The 22,602-nt window shown below is 36.4% G+C and overlaps 1 protein-coding gene across 2 annotated transcripts; it reads left to right on the top strand.

Annotated features, from left to right (window-relative positions):
• LOC145782120 (inositol polyphosphate-5-phosphatase A-like) lies at positions 1–22,522 on the top strand. 2 transcript variants are annotated; one of them, XM_082593873.1, is made up of 14 exons: positions 1–66; positions 1,073–1,211; positions 1,772–1,813; positions 2,140–2,240; positions 4,594–4,681; positions 5,059–5,122; positions 5,538–5,641; positions 8,045–8,097; positions 14,506–14,625; positions 15,139–15,226; positions 17,176–17,397; positions 18,288–18,361; positions 18,889–19,003; positions 19,564–22,522. In XM_082593873.1, exons 2-14 carry the CDS (start codon positions 1,131–1,133, stop codon positions 19,735–19,737), a joined length of 1,326 nt encoding a protein of 441 aa, XP_082449999.1. In that variant the 5' UTR covers positions 1–66; positions 1,073–1,130; the 3' UTR covers positions 19,738–22,522. The 2 variants fall into 2 exon arrangements, with proteins under 2 accessions (XP_082449999.1, XP_082449998.1); XM_082593872.1 differs by lacking the exon at positions 1–66 and having other exon boundaries at positions 988–1,211.
• The last annotated feature ends 80 nt before the right edge of the window (positions 22,523–22,602 follow it).

The raw sequence follows: 22,602 nt of genomic DNA, 5'->3' as shown, positions 1-22,602 counted from the left end.
CTTAAAAAATAGCAAGTAGTAAACAGACAAGGAAAAGTGTAACAAGAAATGCACCTGCTGTAAACGGTAAAGTACGGCATATCATACACTTGCCTAGTTTGTTTAAAATGTTTGTATTCCATTTGTGTAATGCTGTCGTATTTTGTTTGCTGCTAAATAATTTCAAAACCGAGTATTAGTTTGTTTGTTTGTTTGTTTTTGTTTGTTTTTTCATATATTTACCCTGCATTGCGGGAAAGCGGACTTGAGCGCTATGCATCGGTGTACGCCTTCCGACGTGCACCTGACCCACGCTGCAGCCGATGGCAATGTCTGTTTCCGATTGTCTACTCTACTTATGACTTAAATTTGGTACTACCCATTACTCGAAATCGATCACTGGGTAGAGGCAATTATCGTAAAGTTTCTTGCCCAGAGAAACAACAGCAAGTGGGGGTGGCTGGAGTCGAACATGCAGGCTCTCGACTGCGAGCCCATCTTAAACGTATAGTTGACATCTTAAACGTATATATTGACTTTGTACTGGGTTGGTCTGTGAATAAGTTTATCATAAAAGCCTATGACAACACATTTCACTCATTGTTGAACACTGAACACTCCTCATTAACTTCTGATCCAGTTTGCAATACCCAAAATGCTAAAGAACAACTGGAAATTTTTGGATTCTTTGCATTCATTTAGTTTTTAATTTTTTGGATTCGTTGTTTTAAACTTTTATAAGTTATATATATCAAATAAGTTTTGATGTGAATATAGGCTACATTTTTTATTGTTATTGCAAAATTGAATTTTTTATACATTTTTTAGTTGATACAAACAATGTTTTATTTTAATAATTCTTCTGTAGTCAGTAAAATGTTGACCCTACTGATATATAGCACTGAAAAGAGTTTCCAATCCTGTAGTTATAGATATCCCTGAATCAAAATTACTTGATTAGGCTATTATACACAGTACCGGTATATAGGTTTTTGCATTTATAGATTTGTTATAAGAGTGAAATTGTTATTTTATGAACATTCTTCAATTGCACTTCATTGAGCTACATATTTTTTGACTTGTTGTGTATAAGATGCATTTCTTTGGAGCTGCCTCACAATTTTCTTAAGGAAATTTACCATTTCTGAGGAATGAGTACCAACGATGCATCGCCTGAACAGGATTTGAACTTCCTTCTTATCACTGCAAACATTGGCACCTTGTTTGAAGATGTAAGTGTTGTCATCTGAACATTTATAGTTTATTAAATTCAATCAGTATTTTGTGATTTACAAGACTATGTTTTAGTACAGTGCCATTGCTTTGTGTTATCATTTAAACACTATGTAAAAATATTTCAACTTGACCTGATCTTGCCAACTTAAACTGGATACTTTTAAATAACTTCAGCTAGATTGTTTCTATCTGTTGTTTTGTTTTTTCAAACTAAGTTTATTCACAATTCAGTCTGGTGTAATTGTTGTTTGTAGTTCTTGTGAGCAGATTACTACTAACCGTGGCGCTACATTGCTCATCAAACATAAGAATACACTCCAAGACAGTAATCGACCCATCATTTGAATTCAATGCTGCCATAAAAGACTGTTGTTGCCCACACTTGTTCTGAGCACCAGTGCATTGTATTATACTTTATTAGCCTAGTTTTACTTACTATTTCTGACCTATAGATGTATTGGTATTGCATTTTGATCTAACACGGAGAATTGTACAACAAACAAAAAATAAGCTGAACTGTACAAACTAACAAATATACAATTTTTGTTGCTTTCAGCGTGATGGAATTGAAGATGTGTGGTTGAAAGAACTCTCTCAAGTGCGTTGCAAGTTTTGCATATGTATTATACATACCATACAAAATGCATCCAAAAGTTATTCTTTCATTTTTCTCATTGTCATATTGTGATATCGTTGTGTGGCTTGTTGCATTTTCATTGTCATTTGCACCTTGCCGACTTTCTTAAGATAAATTTACTTTCATCAGCTGATACCTACGGCATAATTTTATGAACAACACCTTGTATTTAAGTTAATATCAAACAATAAAAATTAATTTGAGTTTTAGCTCACTTCTACATTAAAGTGCTTGTCCAACATCAAGGATTAAAGTACAAAGAGAAACTTTCATACATATTATTCAAGGTGATCGTAAAACATCAACCACACTTCATCGCTCTTCACTGCCAAGAAGTGGGTGGCAAAGATTATAAGACTACTTTCGAACCTGTAAATGAATTCTTTGAGTAAGTGTTGTTTGATGGATTTCTTATATATGTGTATTGTGTATATACAGTAGAATTCGCCTATAACGGCTTCGTTTATAACGTCAATTTGCGTATTACGTCACATTTCGCTCGGTCCCGGCAGAATTCCTATCTTTTACGTACATTGTAGTTCGGCTACAACAGCATCGCCTATAACGTCAATTCGCATGTAACAGCACCCTTTATTAGTCCCCAGACGTCTTTTGTTCGTTTATAACGTCACTTTAAGCCATCACCTTCACCGCGGACGGTCAGTCTTATAATCCAGTTAGCGCTGCTGCTTGCAAAATGTCTTCTCTTTATTTTGCTACGTCGTTCGCAGCAGGGACTTTAATTAACTGAATTAACTTTTTTCCCGAGTGAAAAACTATCACGTGTAAAAAGCAGCTCTACAGCTGACCTTTAACAGCTACCCAGTAGAAGCCCTGAAGTCAATCAAACAACTAGACCGATACTTCCGAAGTCACGACGATAGCGAGCAGATCCTACATTATATTTAGCAAAAGCTGAACGCTATGTGGTAGAGAAATCCGTGTCAAAACCGAAACAGCTGAAGATCAATGCCTTTTTTGCTAATAAACAATGAACTTCAGGCTTCGAAATTTGTACTTTTTTCCGGCGGTCAAGCATGTCCTACCGGACTGGCCCTTTCAGCGGACATTTAATATCTCAACCGGACATATTTTTTGCATGTAGATTTTGCACAAAATCACACTACAGTATTGTGTAGTCGTGTTTGTAAAAGAAGATTTTCTACAACAGAATAATTCTGCAATTGTGAATAACGTCGCCACATTCGCCAAAGCGTGCGGAACCCAGCTGAGACTTGCTTCTCTGTGACGTTTCTTTTTAACAAACGATCAACCTAACGTAATAATCCTCATTGGTAAAATGATGTAAAAATGGCTACTTTTGCCATCAGCTCGTTAACCACGCCACTCTAATGTGATCTTTAAAGCAATTGCCTGTACTAGTGTACTATTATTGTTTCAGCTCCGTATTTGTTCGCGTTAAACAAACAATTGTAACAATTCAAAATTAAAATATATTTTTGCTGCATTAGCTCTATTTTTGTAAGAGTTTTGCGGCGGTCATTTATGACCGACCAATGAGTCGGCTTCGGCAGACATTCGAGGTCATTCCGGAGGTCATGACCGCCGGATATTTCGAGGCCTGAACTTCTCTACTACTGTATGTAACGAGCTGTATTGCGCAAATTTCCTGTACCTTTCGCTGCATTTTTTTTTTTTAAACAATTTTTTTGTTTACTGTATTTTCTGCGTGACTTTTGTCAGTTTGGTGGTACACAGTAAACCTGACTGGATTATACACCTCATTCTTTAATCAAAAGACAGTTTTGGAATAGTTTGCGGAAGTTCGTCTATAACGTCAATTCGGCTATAACGTCAGTTTTTGCAATCCCCTAGAGGTGCCATTATAGGCGAATTCTACTGTAATATGATAATGTTTGTTTCAATTGGAATAACAAAAAATCATCAATAAATTTGATCTGTTGCTGGAAAGTCTCGTTTATAACTGCTTTTGTAAGTCACCTAGTGTCAGCTGCCCATATAACCAAGCAAAAGGGCGCTTGACTGACTCTTGAAAATATATCTATTCAACGTCCAGTAAAAGCACATGTTCTTATCTTTACAAAAAGACAGTTAATCACATGCATGAAGGTTGATACAAAGATTGGCTTTCTTACCTTCTCTTCTCTTTCACTTAACACTAGATGTAATATTTCCAAAGAAAGAAAACACCGGTAGTAGGCCTACTAGTTGAAAATTGAATGAAGCTGTTCACCAGGCATTTAATTAAATAATATGAGGTGTTCTACTGGTGCAAATTGAGCTAAATCATCAACAGATGTACACAGTGACAATCTGCTTTTATTCCTGAAGACGTTTTGTCAATCAGACACGACTGACTTCTTCAGGGGGCTAGATCAGGTAGTGACTAGGCCTACCTGTTTAGCATGACAAAATTCAGCCACACGGTCCAGTGTTTTGCCATGCTAGACAGGTAGTCACTACCTGATCTAGCCCCCTGAAGAAGTCAGTGGTGTCTGATTGACGAAACGTCGGAATAAAAGCAGATTGTCACTGTGTAGCCTACATCTGGTGATGGTTTAGCTTGATTTGCACCAGTAGAACACCTCATATTATTTAGTAGTATTATACTAGTTAGTAGTTATTATAAATATCTTTCCTTGCGTAGTTCTTAAATTTCCAGTTGTACTGTCAGATAGGCTATCAAGTGCAACAGTTGCTCAGATGCTGTTACCACACCAAATTGTGATATTTTAAAAATTTATGTTGATGTATTGCAGAACACTAATCAACCTCGATTGTTTCAAGGACTTTAACATAGCTCGGGGCTTCTTAGATAGCGACTTCGACCATGTCCATCAATACACTGTGAGCTCGCTTGTTCGATGAAAGTTTAATGCTAAAACCTTTTCCTACATTTTAACGAAAAGAAAGATGTTTCCGATACCCACTATGCATTTTAAATTCCTGCAAATTAAGAACAAACCTTATCTTAACGCTCGGTTTTCAGGAGTGTGGCAAGTAAACAAAATGAGTTGGATTTGCAGCAAGGACTTTTTATGAAAAAAAAACGAAGAAGTGTTTACTTATGATACGATACTGCAAAGCACGTGATTAGATAGCGTACAGATTGCTGTTTGCAGCAGTGTGAATTTAGATTTTATGACTCAGTTCAGCTTTTAAACTTGCTTGTGAATTACTGTGTTCATAGCACTGCATGTTGTGTGACTAAACGTTTTTTTTAGGCACTGGGAAACCTGTATCTCGTCCACGATTCTGTCAATGAAGCGCTTATTTATAATTTCAAAGGTTAGACGTTTGTCATTAAGCTATTTTTGTAACTGTACCGCCATTTTTCTGCTGGTCAAATGCTCATAATCCTACTTCAAACGGAACTGGAATCGTCGCCATGTCTCAATTGACAATTTTCTTTATGTCGTTGCTAGGTGGGTTTCTACGTGTTTTCTTGGCCAACGTGAAGTGACTCAAATGTATGTGACCGGCACACCCATGCATGATCCTTTGAGTGGTTTCATAGTTCAACTTTTCACTGTAAATAATCGGCAAGGCACTGTGTGAATACCTTTTCACTTAACTGTGGGCAGGCAGTGATCCATCCTGCAAAGTTGACTAATTTTGTTACTTGGGAAGTATGTTTGCAGTGATAGACACTGAATTGTTGTAGTTTCTTGAGAGAGGTTGACCAAACGTTTACGTTATAAAGACAAGAAATACGTGGGAATTTCCGGCAAGGAAATCTTCTCCAAAGACATATGCTCGCTACCGGACGTAAGAAAAGAGAAGTTCGAGCAAGACTTTTTTCCTGATGTAAGTTATGCGTCTGAGTGTGGTATCCATTTCATTGCATTACTTAAACTTACTTGAATTACAGGAAACGGTTACAGCACTTAACTATGCATTTACTTTTCGAGAAGTGGCATTCAATTTCTATATCGGACCTGCGTCCTTATCTTTAGTTGTTTTCACTGGAATTAGTCAGGTTAAAGGAACATTGATAAATTCCACTTGTTTTATACACACTTTCTACGATTTGACGAAATCGACTGTCAATTTTTTCATGTTTTAGCTGTAGTTTGTTGTTAGGACAATTCCCAATCAGAAAATTAGCATTAATTTCACGTTTTATAAATGTTGAATCATAACAACTATGTATATTAATATGCCAGCAGGACCATATAGGTAATCGTTTAAACAACAGAAATCTTTTACACGTAGGTGACAAAAATAACAAATTTTTAAACTCTATATTGTAAAACAACAATCTGACGTGAGAAAAACGAAACTATCGTCATCCACTGAGCACGGTGTATTGAACCATGAGTGCATCTACTCAGGCACGTTAACGGAAGAATTATGTTTCGTTCATTGTGCAGTCAACTCCCAATGCTCACTGTTCATTGCACAGAACGAGGTGTTATCTGCACAAACAATATTGCAGGTTGAGTTATAAACTACAAAACCACTTCAGTTTTGTCTTGGTCGAAATTTGTGATTTCAACAGGGAATGTTCACGAATTACGATTTCCAAACACTTACGTTTCAAACACTTACGTTTCCAAGCACTTACATAATTACGTTTCCAAACACATTCGGATCACAACACGTCACGATACGTCATGACGTGGCTCATTTGATGTTTGGAAACGTAATTGTTTGAATAGTTCTTATGTTTAATTTATTACCTTTTCTTTTGTTGAGGGTGGCTGCTTGACTAGAAGACCTTCCAGGTCACTTCGCAGCCACCCGTTGCAGCAGGCGCGAATCTAAGAGTTTTTTTCGGGGGGGGGCCAGAAAATTTGAAAATCAATTAAAAAGAAAGAAAAAGCTAAACAGATATGAACAATGATACTACGACTGTACGACATATACGATATGCTAGAAAATAGACATCAAAACAACCATTTTCATCAATTGTGATGCCGAGGGACTAATATCAGCTGTTTAGAAGCATATCAAACCATTTGATGCGGAAACATACAATTTTTCACAAAATTTCGGGGGGGGCGGGCCCCCTGGCCCCCCCCCCCATAAATCCGCGCCTGCGTTGCAGTATCCACACATTCTATGTGATCGTTTGTATTGTTTGACTTTGCTTTTGTGTGTGCATTTATACTCGCAACAAAAATAAACGCCAATCAATACGAACGTGTTGATTGGCGTTATTGGCTGCTGCATGTTGTCAGCTATGAAGCAGTTATCACAGTGATCAGACATTAAAATTAATGAGACACAGAAACTGATTTTATCAACTGATGATTTTAGGGTAGACGTTTTTCGACGCGAGTTGGATCAATGCGTTACGGGCAGCAGAGTGTCTTTGCCATTGAGCATTGTTGTCGGAGGTTTTTGAACACAAACACAAAAAACATTGCGCTTGTATCAAAACATAGAAACGTTTCCCCAAGCACAACCATAGCTTAGAGCAAAGGAAGCAACCATAGCGAAACTATCTGACAAACTGGTCAAAAATAGCGCTGTCAATAATGATGGAAGTTATAACACCAGACAGTTTCGATTGATAGAATGAAATAAGGAATACAATTGCTGCCAATTGTCTGCGCCAGTCATTGTTTACTTCAACGACTGTTAATGTTTTTATTTTGACTGATTTTGTCCATTTTCGGTTTATCCCGTAATACCTACTTCATTTAAATCGACCTCGAACGACCCGGTATAGCTTTCCACTGGTTATAATAAAAACATAGCCTTACTTTGAAATATTAGACAAACTACGTCTGTAAAAGCGAGCAAAGATTACACGCTTGAAGTGTCTTAAATTATAACTCTCATATCACTCGCGTCTGAAGGGTTATTTTGGGGAAATGCGCTGTGGTCTATTGTGCTACGTTGAAAGGAATATGTGATTTTGTTTGTGCTTGGTGAGAGGATACTCATAAGGAAACCTGTTAATGGCTATATCCTTTGTTGGTGTGACGTCACTGTGCACTTATTTTTCACCGTTATGTTTTTACCTAGGCCTGGTATGTTGCTGTCATATATTTTCCTCGTTCCGAAGACTGTATCAGTGCAACAAGAATGATCAATGCAAAGCAGAAACGAAATGCATAAACGAGATTGTTGCTCACTTTATCGTCATTTACATCAATCTTTTGTTTACTGCACATTCTTTTGAAAAGTTATATCGATCCGATGAAAAATGGAATATATAATTCAACTGACCTAAATAGATCACAATGTCTTGCTTTTCAGTGTAAGTGGTCCAGGAAGGGATATTGCCGAGTGAGGTGGAAGCTTTGTGACAAGTGAGCTTGCACTTTTATGTTTCCATTAACATAAAAATGCATAAAAATGCTATTTGTAATCAAGCGTTTGTAGTATTTGAATGTAAATATCTTTTGTTTAACTGTAAAACCAAAAAAAAAAATAATTGAAAAATGGGTGGTTCAAGAAAAGATACGGAAGGATCAAGCATCAACGCAATTAAGGATGAGCTACAAAAACTTAACAAGAAGCTGGACAAACTCAATGACAATTATGATGTACTCAAAGAGCAACTTTTGGAAAACAAAAAGGAATTAGAAGAAACAAGAAAGGAAAATGGAATTCTAAGAAAGACCCTGCATCAGACATCAACAGCCCTGGACAAACTGGAACAATATGGAAGAAGGGAAAACATCAGGATTCATAATATACCGGAAAACTTGGAACAAGATGAAGACGATGGGGAACAAACAATTCAACAATTGGCAAAAATACTGAAAATACAATTCTCAAGCACTGATATTCAAAGATGTCACAGACTGGGAAGACCGAAAAGAAACAAACCCCGACCAATAATTGCACGCTTCACATCTTACAAAAAAAGAATGGAATTCATACAAAAAAAGAGGAACATCAAAAAAGACTGCAAGGAAGATGACAAAGCAAAAATGGAAAAAGCTTTCATAACAGAAGATCTCACTCCACTAAGATCGAAGCTCTTCTGGTATGTTAAAAATCATTGTTGCGATAAATATTCAAAGTTCCATACTATTAATGGCAACATAAAAGCATACCATGAAGAAAATGACAAATGGGTCACTATTTCATGTCCTGATGACTTATTTAAGCATGGTATGGACAATAATATTGAGGTTTTAAAACTGAAGGACAATGCAGGCTGGTTTTAATTTACTAAACCACTGGTGTTTATATAGTTGTATCCTTCTGGTTAAACAATGGCCAACCATCTTTGTACATTTTGTAATAACTTAATTTCTCCTGATGATCAAGATAGTATCACTTGTGTTGTATGCAATAATCATATGCATTTAAAATGTGTATCAGAATTTGTGCACTATAATGAACAACATAGCAACTTGTATTGCCCAACACGCGTCAAAGCAAATCCTCTATTTGGTAATACTGTGAATATGGAAGCAGAATATAATTCTCTAAATAACCCTGATAGCAGTATGACACAATTAAATGATTCATGGCTTGACAGTGTTGAAGATCTTGACGCTACATGCAAATTCATTGGTGAAGATGAATTGTGTCACCATTTTGGTAATAATAATCAACTGGATATTATACATTTTAATATTCGTAGCCTTAGAAAAAACAAGGAAGAAATTGAGAGAGTACTCGCTCCATTAAAAAGACCTCCAGAAATAATTGCCATCTCTGAAACCAAACTGAAACCTTTTGATCCAATTGGTAATATAACACTACCAGGGTACCAGTTTGTCCACGAGGATTCCATTACAAATGCTGGGGGAGTCTGCCTTTACATTAGGGATAACATCCTGTACCAAGTCAGACATGACCTAAAACTCAACATTGAAGGCTGTGAAAACTTATGGATTGAGAATATTTGTGGCGATCAAGGCAAAGGAAAATTAATGATTGGTGTCATCTACAAACATCCCAGTACATCCATCAAAATGTTTATTGATTCATTTAGTGATACCCTACACAAGTTACAAAATTTTAAAGGACTTTGTGTGATAGCTGGTGACATTAATATAAATATTTTAAATTCTACAACAGAAAATATTTTATCCTACAAAAATCTTTTGCAAAGTTTTGATTTAAATAGCCTAATAGACATACCAACACGGATTACATCTCATTCCAGCTCGCTGCTTGACCATATCTATACAAAATCCACTCTCAATATAAAATCTCAGGCCTTTGTTATTCAAAGCGATATCACTGACCACTTTCCTGTAGCTGCTAAATTTACTATAGACAACTATTCCAAGTCTGCTGAAGACACTCACATCCGGATACGTAGTATGAAGAATTTTAATGAAAACCAGTTTGTAAATGATGTTGCCAAATCTATTAATAACAGCATGACATTCAATATGACACCACAAGAGAAAGTAATAACCTTGGAACAGATTATTAATGATGAAACCAACAAGCATATGCCATATACTAAACTTAGCAAAAAAGAGAGTCGGTTATATCTGAGGCCATGGTTGTCAAGAGGTATTCTATCCTCCATCAAAACGAGGAATAAAATGTTCAAGCAACTATGTAAAACTAACTTTAAGAGTAATGATTTATACACCAAGTACAAAAAATATAGAAATCTGCTTACTCATGTGAAAGAGAAATCGAAGTCTAATTATTATAAAACCTCAATAAACAAAGACAGAAACCACTCTAGCAACACATGGAAAATAATAAATGAAATTACTGGCCGTACAAACAAAAAACATAATATACAATACGCAACCAACTTTTCATTAAGTAATGGTCATGAAGTTACAACCGACCCGGTGCAAATAAGTAATACATTTAACACATATTTTACTCAAGTGGGACCTTCACTTGCAGCCAAAGTTCCAAAAACCACTTCTAATCCATTGTCCCTGATGAGAGGCAGACTTCTCAATTCCCTGCACCTAGCAAATACTGATGAAATGGAAATTTTAAGCATTGTCAACAGCTTAGATAACAAAAAAGCAACTGGTCCAGATGGCATCACTATTAAAACAATAAAAAGGTTGAAGTATGTCATAAGCCCAATCTTAGCTTCTATAATAAATGAATCTATGACAATTGGTAAATTCCCTGATAGCTATAAAATTGCAAGGGTGATACCCCTTCATAAAGAGGGAGTAAAAAACAAAGTTGATCAATTCAGGCCTATTTCCATCTTAACATGTTTCTCCAAAATCTTTGAAAAAATCATTCATAAAAGGTTAGTAAATTTTTTTGAAAAATTCAATGTTTTGTCCCAACAACAGTTTGGTTTCAGAGGTGGACATTCAACCACATTAGCTGCTACGGATATCTATGAACAATTACTACAAAATTGCGATGATGGTTTTACTACATGTAGTATCTTTATTGACCTTGCCAAAGCATTTGACACTGTTGACCATGAAATCCTTTTAAAGAAACTGGATTATTATGGCATCAGAGGAAATGCCTATAATTTATTAAAGTCTTACTTAAATCACCGTTACCAGTTTGTGCAGATTGGTACTACAAATTCTAAATATGAAGAAATCAAATGTGGTGTACCCCAAGGCTCAGTTCTTGGTCCACTGTTGTTCATTATCTACATTAATGACCTTAATCACGCTTCTGAATTTGAGACTCGTTTGTTTGCTGATGATACACTACTATGTATTAAGGATAAAAGCCCTACTAGATTGCAAGAAAAAGTGAATTCTAACCTCCTAATGATTCAAAACTGGATGCATACAAACAAGTTAACAATTAATGTAAGCAAAACCAAATACATGTTGTTTGGGTCAAAGTTTGTTCGAGAAAATTCAAATCTAGAAATAACTTTTCAAAATACCAGTTTGCAACGCACAAACACCTACAAATACTTAGGAATAACATTTGATGAGTCGTTATCATGGAAACAGCACATCAATATAATCTCAACAAAACTTTCTCAAAGCTGTGGTGCTCTATATCGATTAAGAAAGTGCGTAAATTCCCAGACATTAAAAGCAGTTTACTATGCTCTAGTTCACTCCCACCTAATGTATGGTATCATATGTTGGGGTCGTGCTTCTAAAACGGAACTGTATCCTTTAAATCTGGTACACAATCGCATAATTCGCTGTTTAAACTTCACCAAGATTAAGGACAGAATTCCCACCAAATCTCTGTTCAATAAAAGCAACTTGCTACAAGTCGAAGACATGTTTTTAATAGAAGTATGTAAGTTTGTTTATAAAAGCAATAAAGGACATCTACCAGCAATTTTTTCTGAGTACTTTCGTCCTTGTAATGAAACTCATAACTATAATACCAGAGGTGCTAAGAAAGATATACTTTTCAAACCAAGAATGCATACAAAGCTTGGTCAACGCTCAATTAAATTTCTTGGAACAAACACTTGGAACAAATTACCGGAACAGCTAAGAAAAATTCAAACAATTAGTATGTTTTCTAAAAAATTAAAACTGCACTTAATGTCTGGGTATAAATTAAGTAACTGATATAGTGCCATCAAACTGTTTTTACTTATTCTCACCGTATCTCGCTAATTACTGTATATTCGCTTTTTCCTTACCAGTAGCCTATGCTGTGTTGTATGTATAGCCTATGCCATTTTGTATTTCTGCATCGCTTCTTGTATTCCTGTTTTATATTGTACTGTTAAATTTCGTGTGTGTATTGTTTTTTATTTTGTAATGTATACAATATATATTTGCGTTCAACTCCGACACCGTTCCATGTCAAATAAGCTATGACACCACACGGGTGTGGCAGACTTGATGACCAGTTCGGTCCTTCTGCCACTCCCATCATCGTCAGCAAACATTAAAACAACCTAGTTCACATTGTCATCTTGTATTGTTTTTTCCACATGTGCTGTTGATGCAAATAAAAGAACTTCTCAGTCCATTATTCTTTCTATTTTTAGCTAGTCGTAGGTCTGTTGAGAAGGAGCGATCTTCCTGGCGTTAGCACTACCTGACTACTCACATAGAACAGAGAGCATTGTGTTTCGCTAACCATACCGGTGTAGCCTCCACACTAGCCATCAAGAATTTTCCTAAAAACCTGTGTTTCTCGGCAGTCGAGTATAGCAAGAATTAACAGCGATAGACACGTGTTTCGTCCATGATTCTGGCCTCATCAGTATCGCACCACTAATTCATGCCGCATAGTTCTCTCGTATGTTTAGTCGTAGGTCTGTTGCGATTGAAAATACTCTTTGAACCGCTAAGTTTTATTCGTAGGGCAGTAATGAATGGGCCTTGCCTTGCGCGAAGTGCACTTGGTGAACCTTTCTGTCGTATTGTGATTTTCTACTTGTCACTGAACAAGAGTCCCGGACGCGTTAATGACGAAAAATAAAATGAATGGTTGATTGAAGAGGCCGAGAAAAATATGTATACATTTTAGTCCATAAACATCGGGACACTTGTCTTTTTTGTACCCTTTTATCATTGTAGTAATGTACTATGTCGTGTATTATAAAGTTAGCTTATGTCCTAGATATTATTGGTTGTTGGCAGGGATGGATCCAAGGGTGTGGGGGGGTGCGCACCCCCCAAAAATTTCAAACTGTTATTATTTTAATAAACTAATGGTATTGAAATCTACTAGTATTACTTTATATTTTGATAGATCATAGCCTTTTATCTCAGCATGTAACGAATTGATGCTGTGTAGATTATGGAATGTGTACCAATGGAAATAATCATGTGTTTTGTACTGCTCATGTTTTTAAACTTTAGAATATTTCCCAAAATTTCATCACGTTTTTGAATTTTGTTATACCATAAGTGTTTTTTATTCATGCTTGTTTTTAAGACTTGATTTTTCATGCACACTTTCTCCGTTTTCAGGTCTTTATTAATATTAAACAAAAAGGATGCAACCTAGTTCGTACCCTGAACAGTTCGTGCCCTGAAAAGATTGAGAGAAAAAATTAAAAAAAGCCAAAGTCGCTGATCGCAGTTTCAGCAAACATTTTTAAATTTTCCCTCTAAAAAGACCGAGAGAAAAAGTAGCACAAAGCCGAAGTCGCTGGTCGCAGTTTCCATAAACAAACAAAAACTCAGGATCATTACCGGAAATTTTAAAATGTTTGCAGAAACTGCGATCAGTGACTTCGGTTCGGAAAACTCTTAGGATCATTATCAGAAATTTTAAAATGTTTGCGGAAACTGCGGAAAAACGGAAACTGCGATCAGCGACTTAGGCTTTGTTCTATTTTTCTTCTCGATCTTTTCAGTTTGTTTGTTTGCGGAAACCCGATCAGTGACTTCGGCTTTTTTTAATTTTTTCTCTCGATCTTTTCCTAACCCTAACCCTTTTAAAATGTTTGCGGAAACTGCGATCAGCGACTTCGGTAAACTCTTATGATCATTCCCGGAAATTTTAAAATGTTTGCGGAAACTGCGGAAAAACGGAAACTCCGAACAGCGACTTCGGCTTTTTTTAATTTTTTCTCGATCTTTTCCGGGTACGAACTGAGGGTATGAACTGTTCAGGGTACGAACTAGGTTGCACCCAACAAAAACATCTGTATTAACAACATGAATGCTTATCAGTATGCCAAATACAGCAGAGACACATTTTGACAGTGCCACACTGATCGACCTCCTTGAATAAAAATAGATTTCAGCAGCACCCCCCCAAAAATTAGAGGCTGGATCCATCCCTGGTTGTTGGGGAATACGTCAAAGAGGAACAATGGTTTGTTGGTAGTTTTGTATCATTTATTCTAATCTTTTCAGGGTCATTGAATTCGTCAACATACATTTGTTCCATGATGACAGTAATTTCGCTTCACTGAAAAGCAGTCCTTCCTCGTATGCCGGATATAGAAAACGCGCGCTCCAGTTTGTCTTGAAGAGGTCAGTCATCTGTGAACAAGGAACTACTCATGAAATTCTTACTACGTTGATTAAACATCAGTTGACGATGGACCCATCTAAAACCATCCATCTAAAAACGCCGACGAGCCATCTATACATGTAGATTTTAATAGTAAGACGTGGTATTAAATCTGCAAGTGGTGCGATGGAGACTGGAGAGCGATAGATTTTCTCCGAATATCTGCCGTTTTTCAAACGCATGTTTTAGTTTTATTATACGGGTAGTTTAAGACTCTTCCAGCGATAAAAGCGGATTTTGGATCATTATGCGCCCGCCACAAATTGGCCTCGATAATTAAACTATAAGATTTTTTTAATTTGAAGAAAAATTTTTAGAGAAATTGTACTTCTTCAAAGTTTTTAAATAGCAAACTTGGAATTTAAGAAAAAGGGCGATACAGTATTTCATTTTTACTGAGGTACTAAGCATATGTTTGCCCGAATTTTGCATTTAAAATTAGTTGGCACTCAGAAATGCTCATTATAATGCAGACTAACGGATGAAGACCCTGTGGAAGACAACGCTTACTTTGTGTTTGGTGACTTTAACTTCAGACTGGACGTGAAGTCATTAGTTCAGGTATTTTTGGAAAATCGGTTTAAACCGTTTTGTTTTTGCAGACCATGCCGTTGGCGCCTGTACTTGAACTGTTTCCAACTGAAAAGTGGCCATATGTTATTTTTATAGTTAACGTGTCAAAATAAACAGCGACAAAACTAAAAGTTGACAAAAAAAGAAGCACAAGCTACAAAACGTGTTATATATTTTGCAAGCAAATTACTTCTTTATTACATTGATTCAACGTCTGTTGACGTTGGATCAATGTAAAAAAAAACGTTTTTCTGTCTGGGCTGGCACGTCAGTGAACCGGGAAAGACGGGAAAACTTACTGCAGAGAGTTGAGCACAAAACTCAAACTGAGCCAACACAGAGTGCCAGTGTCAGAAACATAAAAATACTGTAGAACGCGAGTTTGAACTGCAGAGAGACTCTTTTTACTTGACTGATTTTTCCAAACAGACAAAAGTTTTTATTTTGCTATGACGACTGACAACGTTTTATGGAAGCAATACAGTCTGGCAACGTTATAAAGCGTTGTATAACGCGCATCATTTGTTTGCAAGGCTCGTGTCACGTATTTTGAATGCCCGTCAAAACATGGCCCACCTCATATCAAGTGTCTGGATTTTTACTCAGAGTAATTAATCAGCCAGATAATTTTAGATTGGCATTATTACATTGAGGGGCGACTCATCATAGTAGAACTACAGCAGTGTAGGTTTATACTTCGTTTTAAAAGTACACTTATTAAAAGTTCTCTTATGAAGAGTAGTGCGCTATAACCAGTGCTGCCATTAATCTGAAGCCAAAATAAAGACAGCTAGTTGAAATACAACTTTTTTCTGTAAAAAAATTAATTGTCGGTTGTTGCCACTAAATCGTTCAGTGAATACTTGAAGCTTTCCAGATCCAGCGTAAAGCGCTTCTTTGTTACACTGTTGCTATGACGTCACACTTCCTGTTCTTACAATCGAATAAGGAAGCTGTGGATGCTTAGAGTAGGTGTAGATACGTCATGGCATGTGTGGTTAATCATATTAACTACTCTCACAGGATACTGCTAAAAAGTTATGTTTTTATGCGTAGTTGTAACATTACTGCGCACGAAAGTTGTGTAGGTTTTAGTGCCGTTCTAGGCATCTCACCACTCACCTAAGAAGCCGACGCATTAAGCTGATTATTACGCTTTCTAAACTATCAGTCTTTTAATGTTTTAAAAATTTAATGAATGTTAAGCGAAAAGATAATATTTGTAGCATTTTCTTTCACACAAAATGCCTCAAGTGTGGCAATGCAATCTTGTACTCTATACCTTAACTTCCTTATCGAACAACCTTCGTAATTCATACTGGTATCATATTTTTAAGCAGGGGGCTTACTTATAGTCCATGGTGGTGCATAGCCCCTCAGTTCTCATTTACACGACTTTTCTACCAGGGTTCAAAGTGTTAATTAGAAAACTTAATACAAACGAATGTATTTTCACATGAGATTTATTTTTCATTCGTTTGTATTACAAGACATGTAACCGAGTCGTTCATATCAAGCATTGTTGTGGGTTTGACACCTGTCAGAAGATAGTTCCTTTTCTTGATTAGAAAACTTAAAGTCTGAGTTAATTTAACCTGGTCAGTTCATCCCAGAAATCTTACTGTTTTTTTAAGTCAATTGACTTCTTTGTAACCGTGTTCTTTCGTCATTACCGTACTTTACTGATACAACATCATGATAAACATTTGCACGCCCCCGCTTGAAAGCGTGATCACCTATTTGAACTATCTTCGAACTTACTGCAACGTAGCAACTAGTGTGAGCGTTTGTTACGTCACTTTTACTTTTGTTGTCTCTTGGCAAGTGGTTAAAATTTGTGGTCTTATTACTTTTGTTGTTGGGAGAACAATAGATTATTATTGAAAGGGAAGATCTTTTTTACAGAAAAAATTCTGTTGGACAATATTTTGTTTCAGAAACTCTGCTCGACTTCTCGCAAGCAAGTTGTCAGGAACAGCAGCGATGATGACAACGTGATCAGGATCACCTACAGGGATGAGGCTGTAACAAACGGATCGTCAAGTGGTAAAAATGCGGAAAACGGAGAAATCAAAAACGGAAAAGTTGTTGCAAAATTCGAGAAAAAGTACTTCAACATAGACCATCCCTCATTCCAACCCATCACTTCTTACAAATATGTGAGTTTTTGTTTGATTCTATTCCCACTCTCTAAACTCGGTCAATCTGAGAAAGGTTCAGCTACATTACGCTCATAAATGGCTTTAGAATTTAGAGCAATATTCGTTGCTCTCTGGTCCGGTTATGACGTTTTGTCTGAAACAATAAAAGAAATTCCTCAGTCTAAGAATATCTCAAGCAAATAAACCGTTGACCGCTTTCCATGTTTGTTTATCAGCAACAAATGTTCAATAAAACGATTATCTTACAGCAAATCAATATAATCCTGTAGTCACGCAAGATATGTATCATAGAAAACATGCCTGTGTCGTATCAGCAATGATTTAAAACTTCAAGAAGTTTGATCAAATCATAAAGATGTCAAGATATAGAAACTAAACCGTTTTCTCCTTCAGTGTTGTCAAATTAAATGAAGATAAACATTTTATTCAATAGCACTGAAGATAAAAAAAACAAAAAAACAGATTCTCCACCGAAACGTTTGAGTTTACATTTTACTTTTTGCTCTTTATTTTTTAATCAGATGGACCAAACGTTCCGACTATTTTGCTCATAAGGAAATTAACTTATGAAAAGAACATGTCGTCAAAAATAATTAATAAATGTCTCGAATGTTTCTTTATAGATAAACATCATTTGGAAAGAAGAATCAATAGAAATATGACTGAAACAAAATGTTGAATTTACTGAAGCTTCTGCTCTTGTGGTTGTGTTCTTTGGCATTCGTTACTTTTTCCTTTATGTTACATTACTTCTATTTGAAATGACGTTGAAGTAATGAAAAATAGCAATTTTATTGAAAAATAACCAGCAGAAATAACAATGAAAATAATCATTTTGTTAGCGTGGTTTCCAGTATCTGAGCCTAACTTTGAATATGTTGTTGCAGTTATGCCCCTATGACAAGGAACTAAGATCTGTCAAAGAAACTCTAAAAGAGTTCGCCATTTCCTTCAGACCATCGTAAGTGGGTTTTAATTATTTGCACGATTTCAAACTCTCATCTCAAGTGCTTCTTTGTCTGAATTTGGCGTGTCAAGTTGCGTTTACTATCTCACCCTGTAATTGAAGCGTAATGTGTTCTTTGGTTGCAGTTATGTTGCACACTTTCAGTTGTTGAAAGCCTGCCATTGTTAATGAAGCAGATAGCGTCTGCCAAATGTGTTTGTATTGGCCTTGATTTTGCAAAATCATGTCAGACTCAGAGTATTAAGAAATGCAAAAAGTACATATTGTTGTGGGGATGTTTTGCATATTTTTCAGAACTTTTTCGTCTACTACGCAGGATTTCATTGCAACTAGTTTACCTTATACTGTGCTTGCAAAAAATGTTGTGAGTATCCCGCAAAGAGAGAACCATGTTGAATTGTTGATGTTGCAATTCGTGGATGTGGATGTTGTATGCACAATCGCACATCTTTGAGGAAGTCGTCACGCATTGTGGCTTAGCACGCATCCCACCCCCCAAGACTAACATTATTTACTTTCAGCTACCCCTTCTCTGAGAAAGTGACGAATCCGAACACCTACATGAACACTAGGTGTCCCTCCTGGTGCGATCGTATCCTATTATCCAACAAATCTTGGGACTGGTTGCATGGGCAGGTAGTCACCTCATTGATTGAGAAAATATGTGTTCTCGAACTGAGAAGTTCTTCTTTAAGGTTTATCCAGTAGATTGGTATACTTGTACTGCATGGGTGTTTGAACCACAGACTCAGTGCCCGTCTGCGAGGTTGGCAGTTGCATATTTCCGCTTGCTGGTGAGTGCGGTTGTTTGTAACTTGTCATTCCGTTTGCTGTTCTGGATCTGTACCGCTCAGTCGCATACCTTGAGAATTCTACTATTGTCGCTTCATTGCAGCACTAGTCACCGACCTAAGTGCTTCCTATCCTGTACAATAGAAATATAGATATACAGATAGATAGAATAGAGATGCACCGTAACATTCGCTCCGTTGAATGCAGTTCCGTCTGCAGACGTTGAATCAATGTAAATAGCGGACTTTGCTTTTTGGGATGAACTGTATATTTATAATTATTTACCCAGCCAGCAAATTAATTCGTTCTCACATTAATTCAATGTCCGAAGACGTTGAATCAGGGTAGCAGGCTGATTTGCTTGGTGAGTAATCACAGTTCATTTTAAGTGAATATTTTTGCAGAAGACTGCTTCAGAAGTTATTTACGACACAGCTGGAGGTTCGGTATGCATGGGAGACCACAAGCCAGTGTACCTTGCATTCACTGCTGCCTGTAACCCCTTAAAAACAAGTTCAAATGACGAAAAAGATATTCCTGCCTCGTCGGAAACCAATGGAACAGTCACGGATCCTTGATTGCTCTTGTCTTTTGTTTTTTTCTTTATGTGGATTCTACCTTGCTTTTTTAATCGTTGTAACGTCGCTGGACGTTGAATTAATGCGAAGAAAATGGTGTTGCTATTCTAAAACGAACTTTTTGGCTCCATTTGCACGAAAATCAACCTCGTTGTTGCATTGTATATTTCCTTTACGGAGGTTGAAAGTCATTTTCCTTTAACAAGTTGTAACTTATCCCCACTGAACGGCCATGCATTGCTGAAACGGTGATTGAGCGGCGTGTTCAAGATGTTATTTTTAAAATACATGTCCTGCATTTTCTTTTCTAACATCACCAAAACTTAAAGCGGAATAAAAATAAATCGCTTAGCTCGGTGTTGCTAATAAATCCCCTTAAACAAATTAATAGATATATTAATCGGCCACCCCCACTAGTGGGGAACAAACCGACGATGGATTATGATGATGATTACTGTATTATGTTTAATTGTAGTTCCATGGTAGAAGCATTGAGTGAGTCACTTCTGCAACCATGGAGAGTTTAGTAACAAAATGATCGGAGAGCATTTTTAATCAGTAAAAAGCGCCTTGCCCGAAGTGTAGGACTTCGCCACATGATTTACAAAATGTTTATGAAAGCAAAGTTGTTTCATTCTCAGTATTTTCAATTAGTTTGTAAACTGTATAGTCCTACATTTTAAATGTTTGATTAACCACGTGTATTTATCATTTATTTTTGACTCTTTTTTATTCAGACTATACACAGTACGGTTTGTGAAAGATTGTAATTTACGTCCAGAAGATTTTGCTTTGGAAATGTTTCTGATTAATCTAGACCACTTTCAAACCTTTTATTTTTATACAAGGTTTTAGCCATTTTCTTGTCCAAACTAAGGTATATATCGAGTTTATTGAGCTGATTGCTTACCGCCTGATACCAACGTGCAAATGTTTCCCCTTCTGTGCATTATTGGTTTGTTTTTTGCTGCAATACCATGGATGCCATTCGACAGGCTAAGCGTAGGTTGACGTTTTTGCTTCGCAATTTTACCTACTGCTGTTTTATGTGCAAATATTGAACATCACAAGAATAAGTATCATTTCTGCATTGATTTGCCGCTTGCAAACGTATGATTGATGTGAAATGAACTGCTTTTGTTAGTGGGATTTAGGTAAAAGATTCTTATACCTTTATATTGATGTTAGAGTTTCTACTGCAGTATATTAGAACACAAGAAATTTGTAAGCTGCAATCTCATGCTTTGTCGGTTGAATTATGCTGCATTATGTAGTATGTACGTCTAAATTTGTTAATCAGAAAAGTCTGTTATATTACTGCAACTGCTAGTGCTTGCTAACGCTGCCTATGTTGGTTTCTCCCGTCAACATTTTTGTTTTGTTGCTAACCATTGGCCGGGCTTGCGTGAGGCTGTGCGGATGCAAAGAAGTTCTCACAAATTACTTGAGAAGTCTATGACATGCTACAAATAAAGATACTGAAAATTTTACAAGTAGTTTTTGTGTTGTGTAACTAATACCCCGGAAGAAAAATTAATTTTCTTAATGATTAATCGTCTTGTTGTTAATAGTTTTGGATTAAACTGTTCTTATTTCAACATTGTTCATTGTTCCATCCTCTGAGTTTAGTTCTCCATTATGTTGAGGATTCTTAACTGGGGCAACTTTTCAAAAGCACTTTTCAATAGCCAGGTGGGATAAGGGCCAAATTCTTTAGATACCGGTACCCAAATTTTCTTACATACCTCCAGTGATGGATAAATCCATCTGCAAAATAATGAAGGAATCAGCGAAGGTGAAAATGTTGAGAAGTTTCATCTTAAGTTATCTGCCTTTGAAGAGAATTTTTGCTATGTTTGTGATGTTATTGAAACTTTCCTTCTTTGTTGCTTTTGATATCAAATCTCCGTCTTCCACCTGAACCAGCCTATATTGTATTTTCGTCCGAGGTAAGAAATAAAGCACCAGCTACAATGAGCAATACACCAGCCAGTCAATGAACGGGAATTGTGGCAAAACCTTGAAGGGTTTTTAATGTGAATAAACTGTGTCTTTGGTGGCGATGTACTTGTCTGTAACCAACATAGCCAAGAAACCCCAGAGCAAATTTGAACCAAAACATCCATCGTCTTAACATGTTTATCTCTTATTCTTTTTTTGTTACATTTCCCTTTCGCTGTTTCTGTGGTGTTGAGAGGCATCACGAAGTAGCATTGCTTTTATGATGTCACATTCGAAACCAATGCCCATGCGTGTAATGGTGGTCAATCAAAATGCTTCTCCTGGGCATTGAAATGAAGTTCATAACGTAAGGAACTGTTCAAATATCATAACCTTAACCTTTCTGGCGGATGTCAGAATCGCTATGACGTCATTGAGAGCAGCATTCGAACAGCCTTTAAGTTATAATGATGTTATCGATTTTTCTGCCGGTTATAAGAATGTTTGCATTTATTGGTCATTTATTAGTTGCTGTTTTTAAGGTTTTGCTACTAAAGTATTTGTTGCAGACGTTTTAGAATTTCATTGTCAACCTTCTGTGTGGTTTCGTATATGGGTTTTAAAATATTTATTATAGAATATTGATTACTTTTTAGATTGTGGTGTGGCTAATGTAATTCTAACCTTTTGAATTGCTCTATCTTTTTAGGAAATGTTACTGATTTCCAAAAGGATGGTTTTTTATTTGCTTTATTTTTACTGTAAATGTTGTTCCAATTTCTTGCAACTGATAAGCCACATACAGTTGAACTTTAATTTGGTTTAATAAAGAAGTCAGTCACAATGGGTGATGAAATGTTATAAATAGATTGCTGTCAGCGGCGTATCGTGTAATCGAGGTAGCCTAGCTCGCCATCCCTTTAA

This window comes from Aplidium turbinatum, chromosome 13 (assembly GCF_918807975.1).
Source record: "Aplidium turbinatum chromosome 13, kaAplTurb1.1, whole genome shotgun sequence".
NCBI lineage: Eukaryota > Metazoa > Chordata > Ascidiacea > Aplousobranchia > Polyclinidae > Aplidium > Aplidium turbinatum.
Note: the sequence above shows the minus strand (reverse complement) of the source record. Positions and strands in the feature narration are given on the sequence as shown.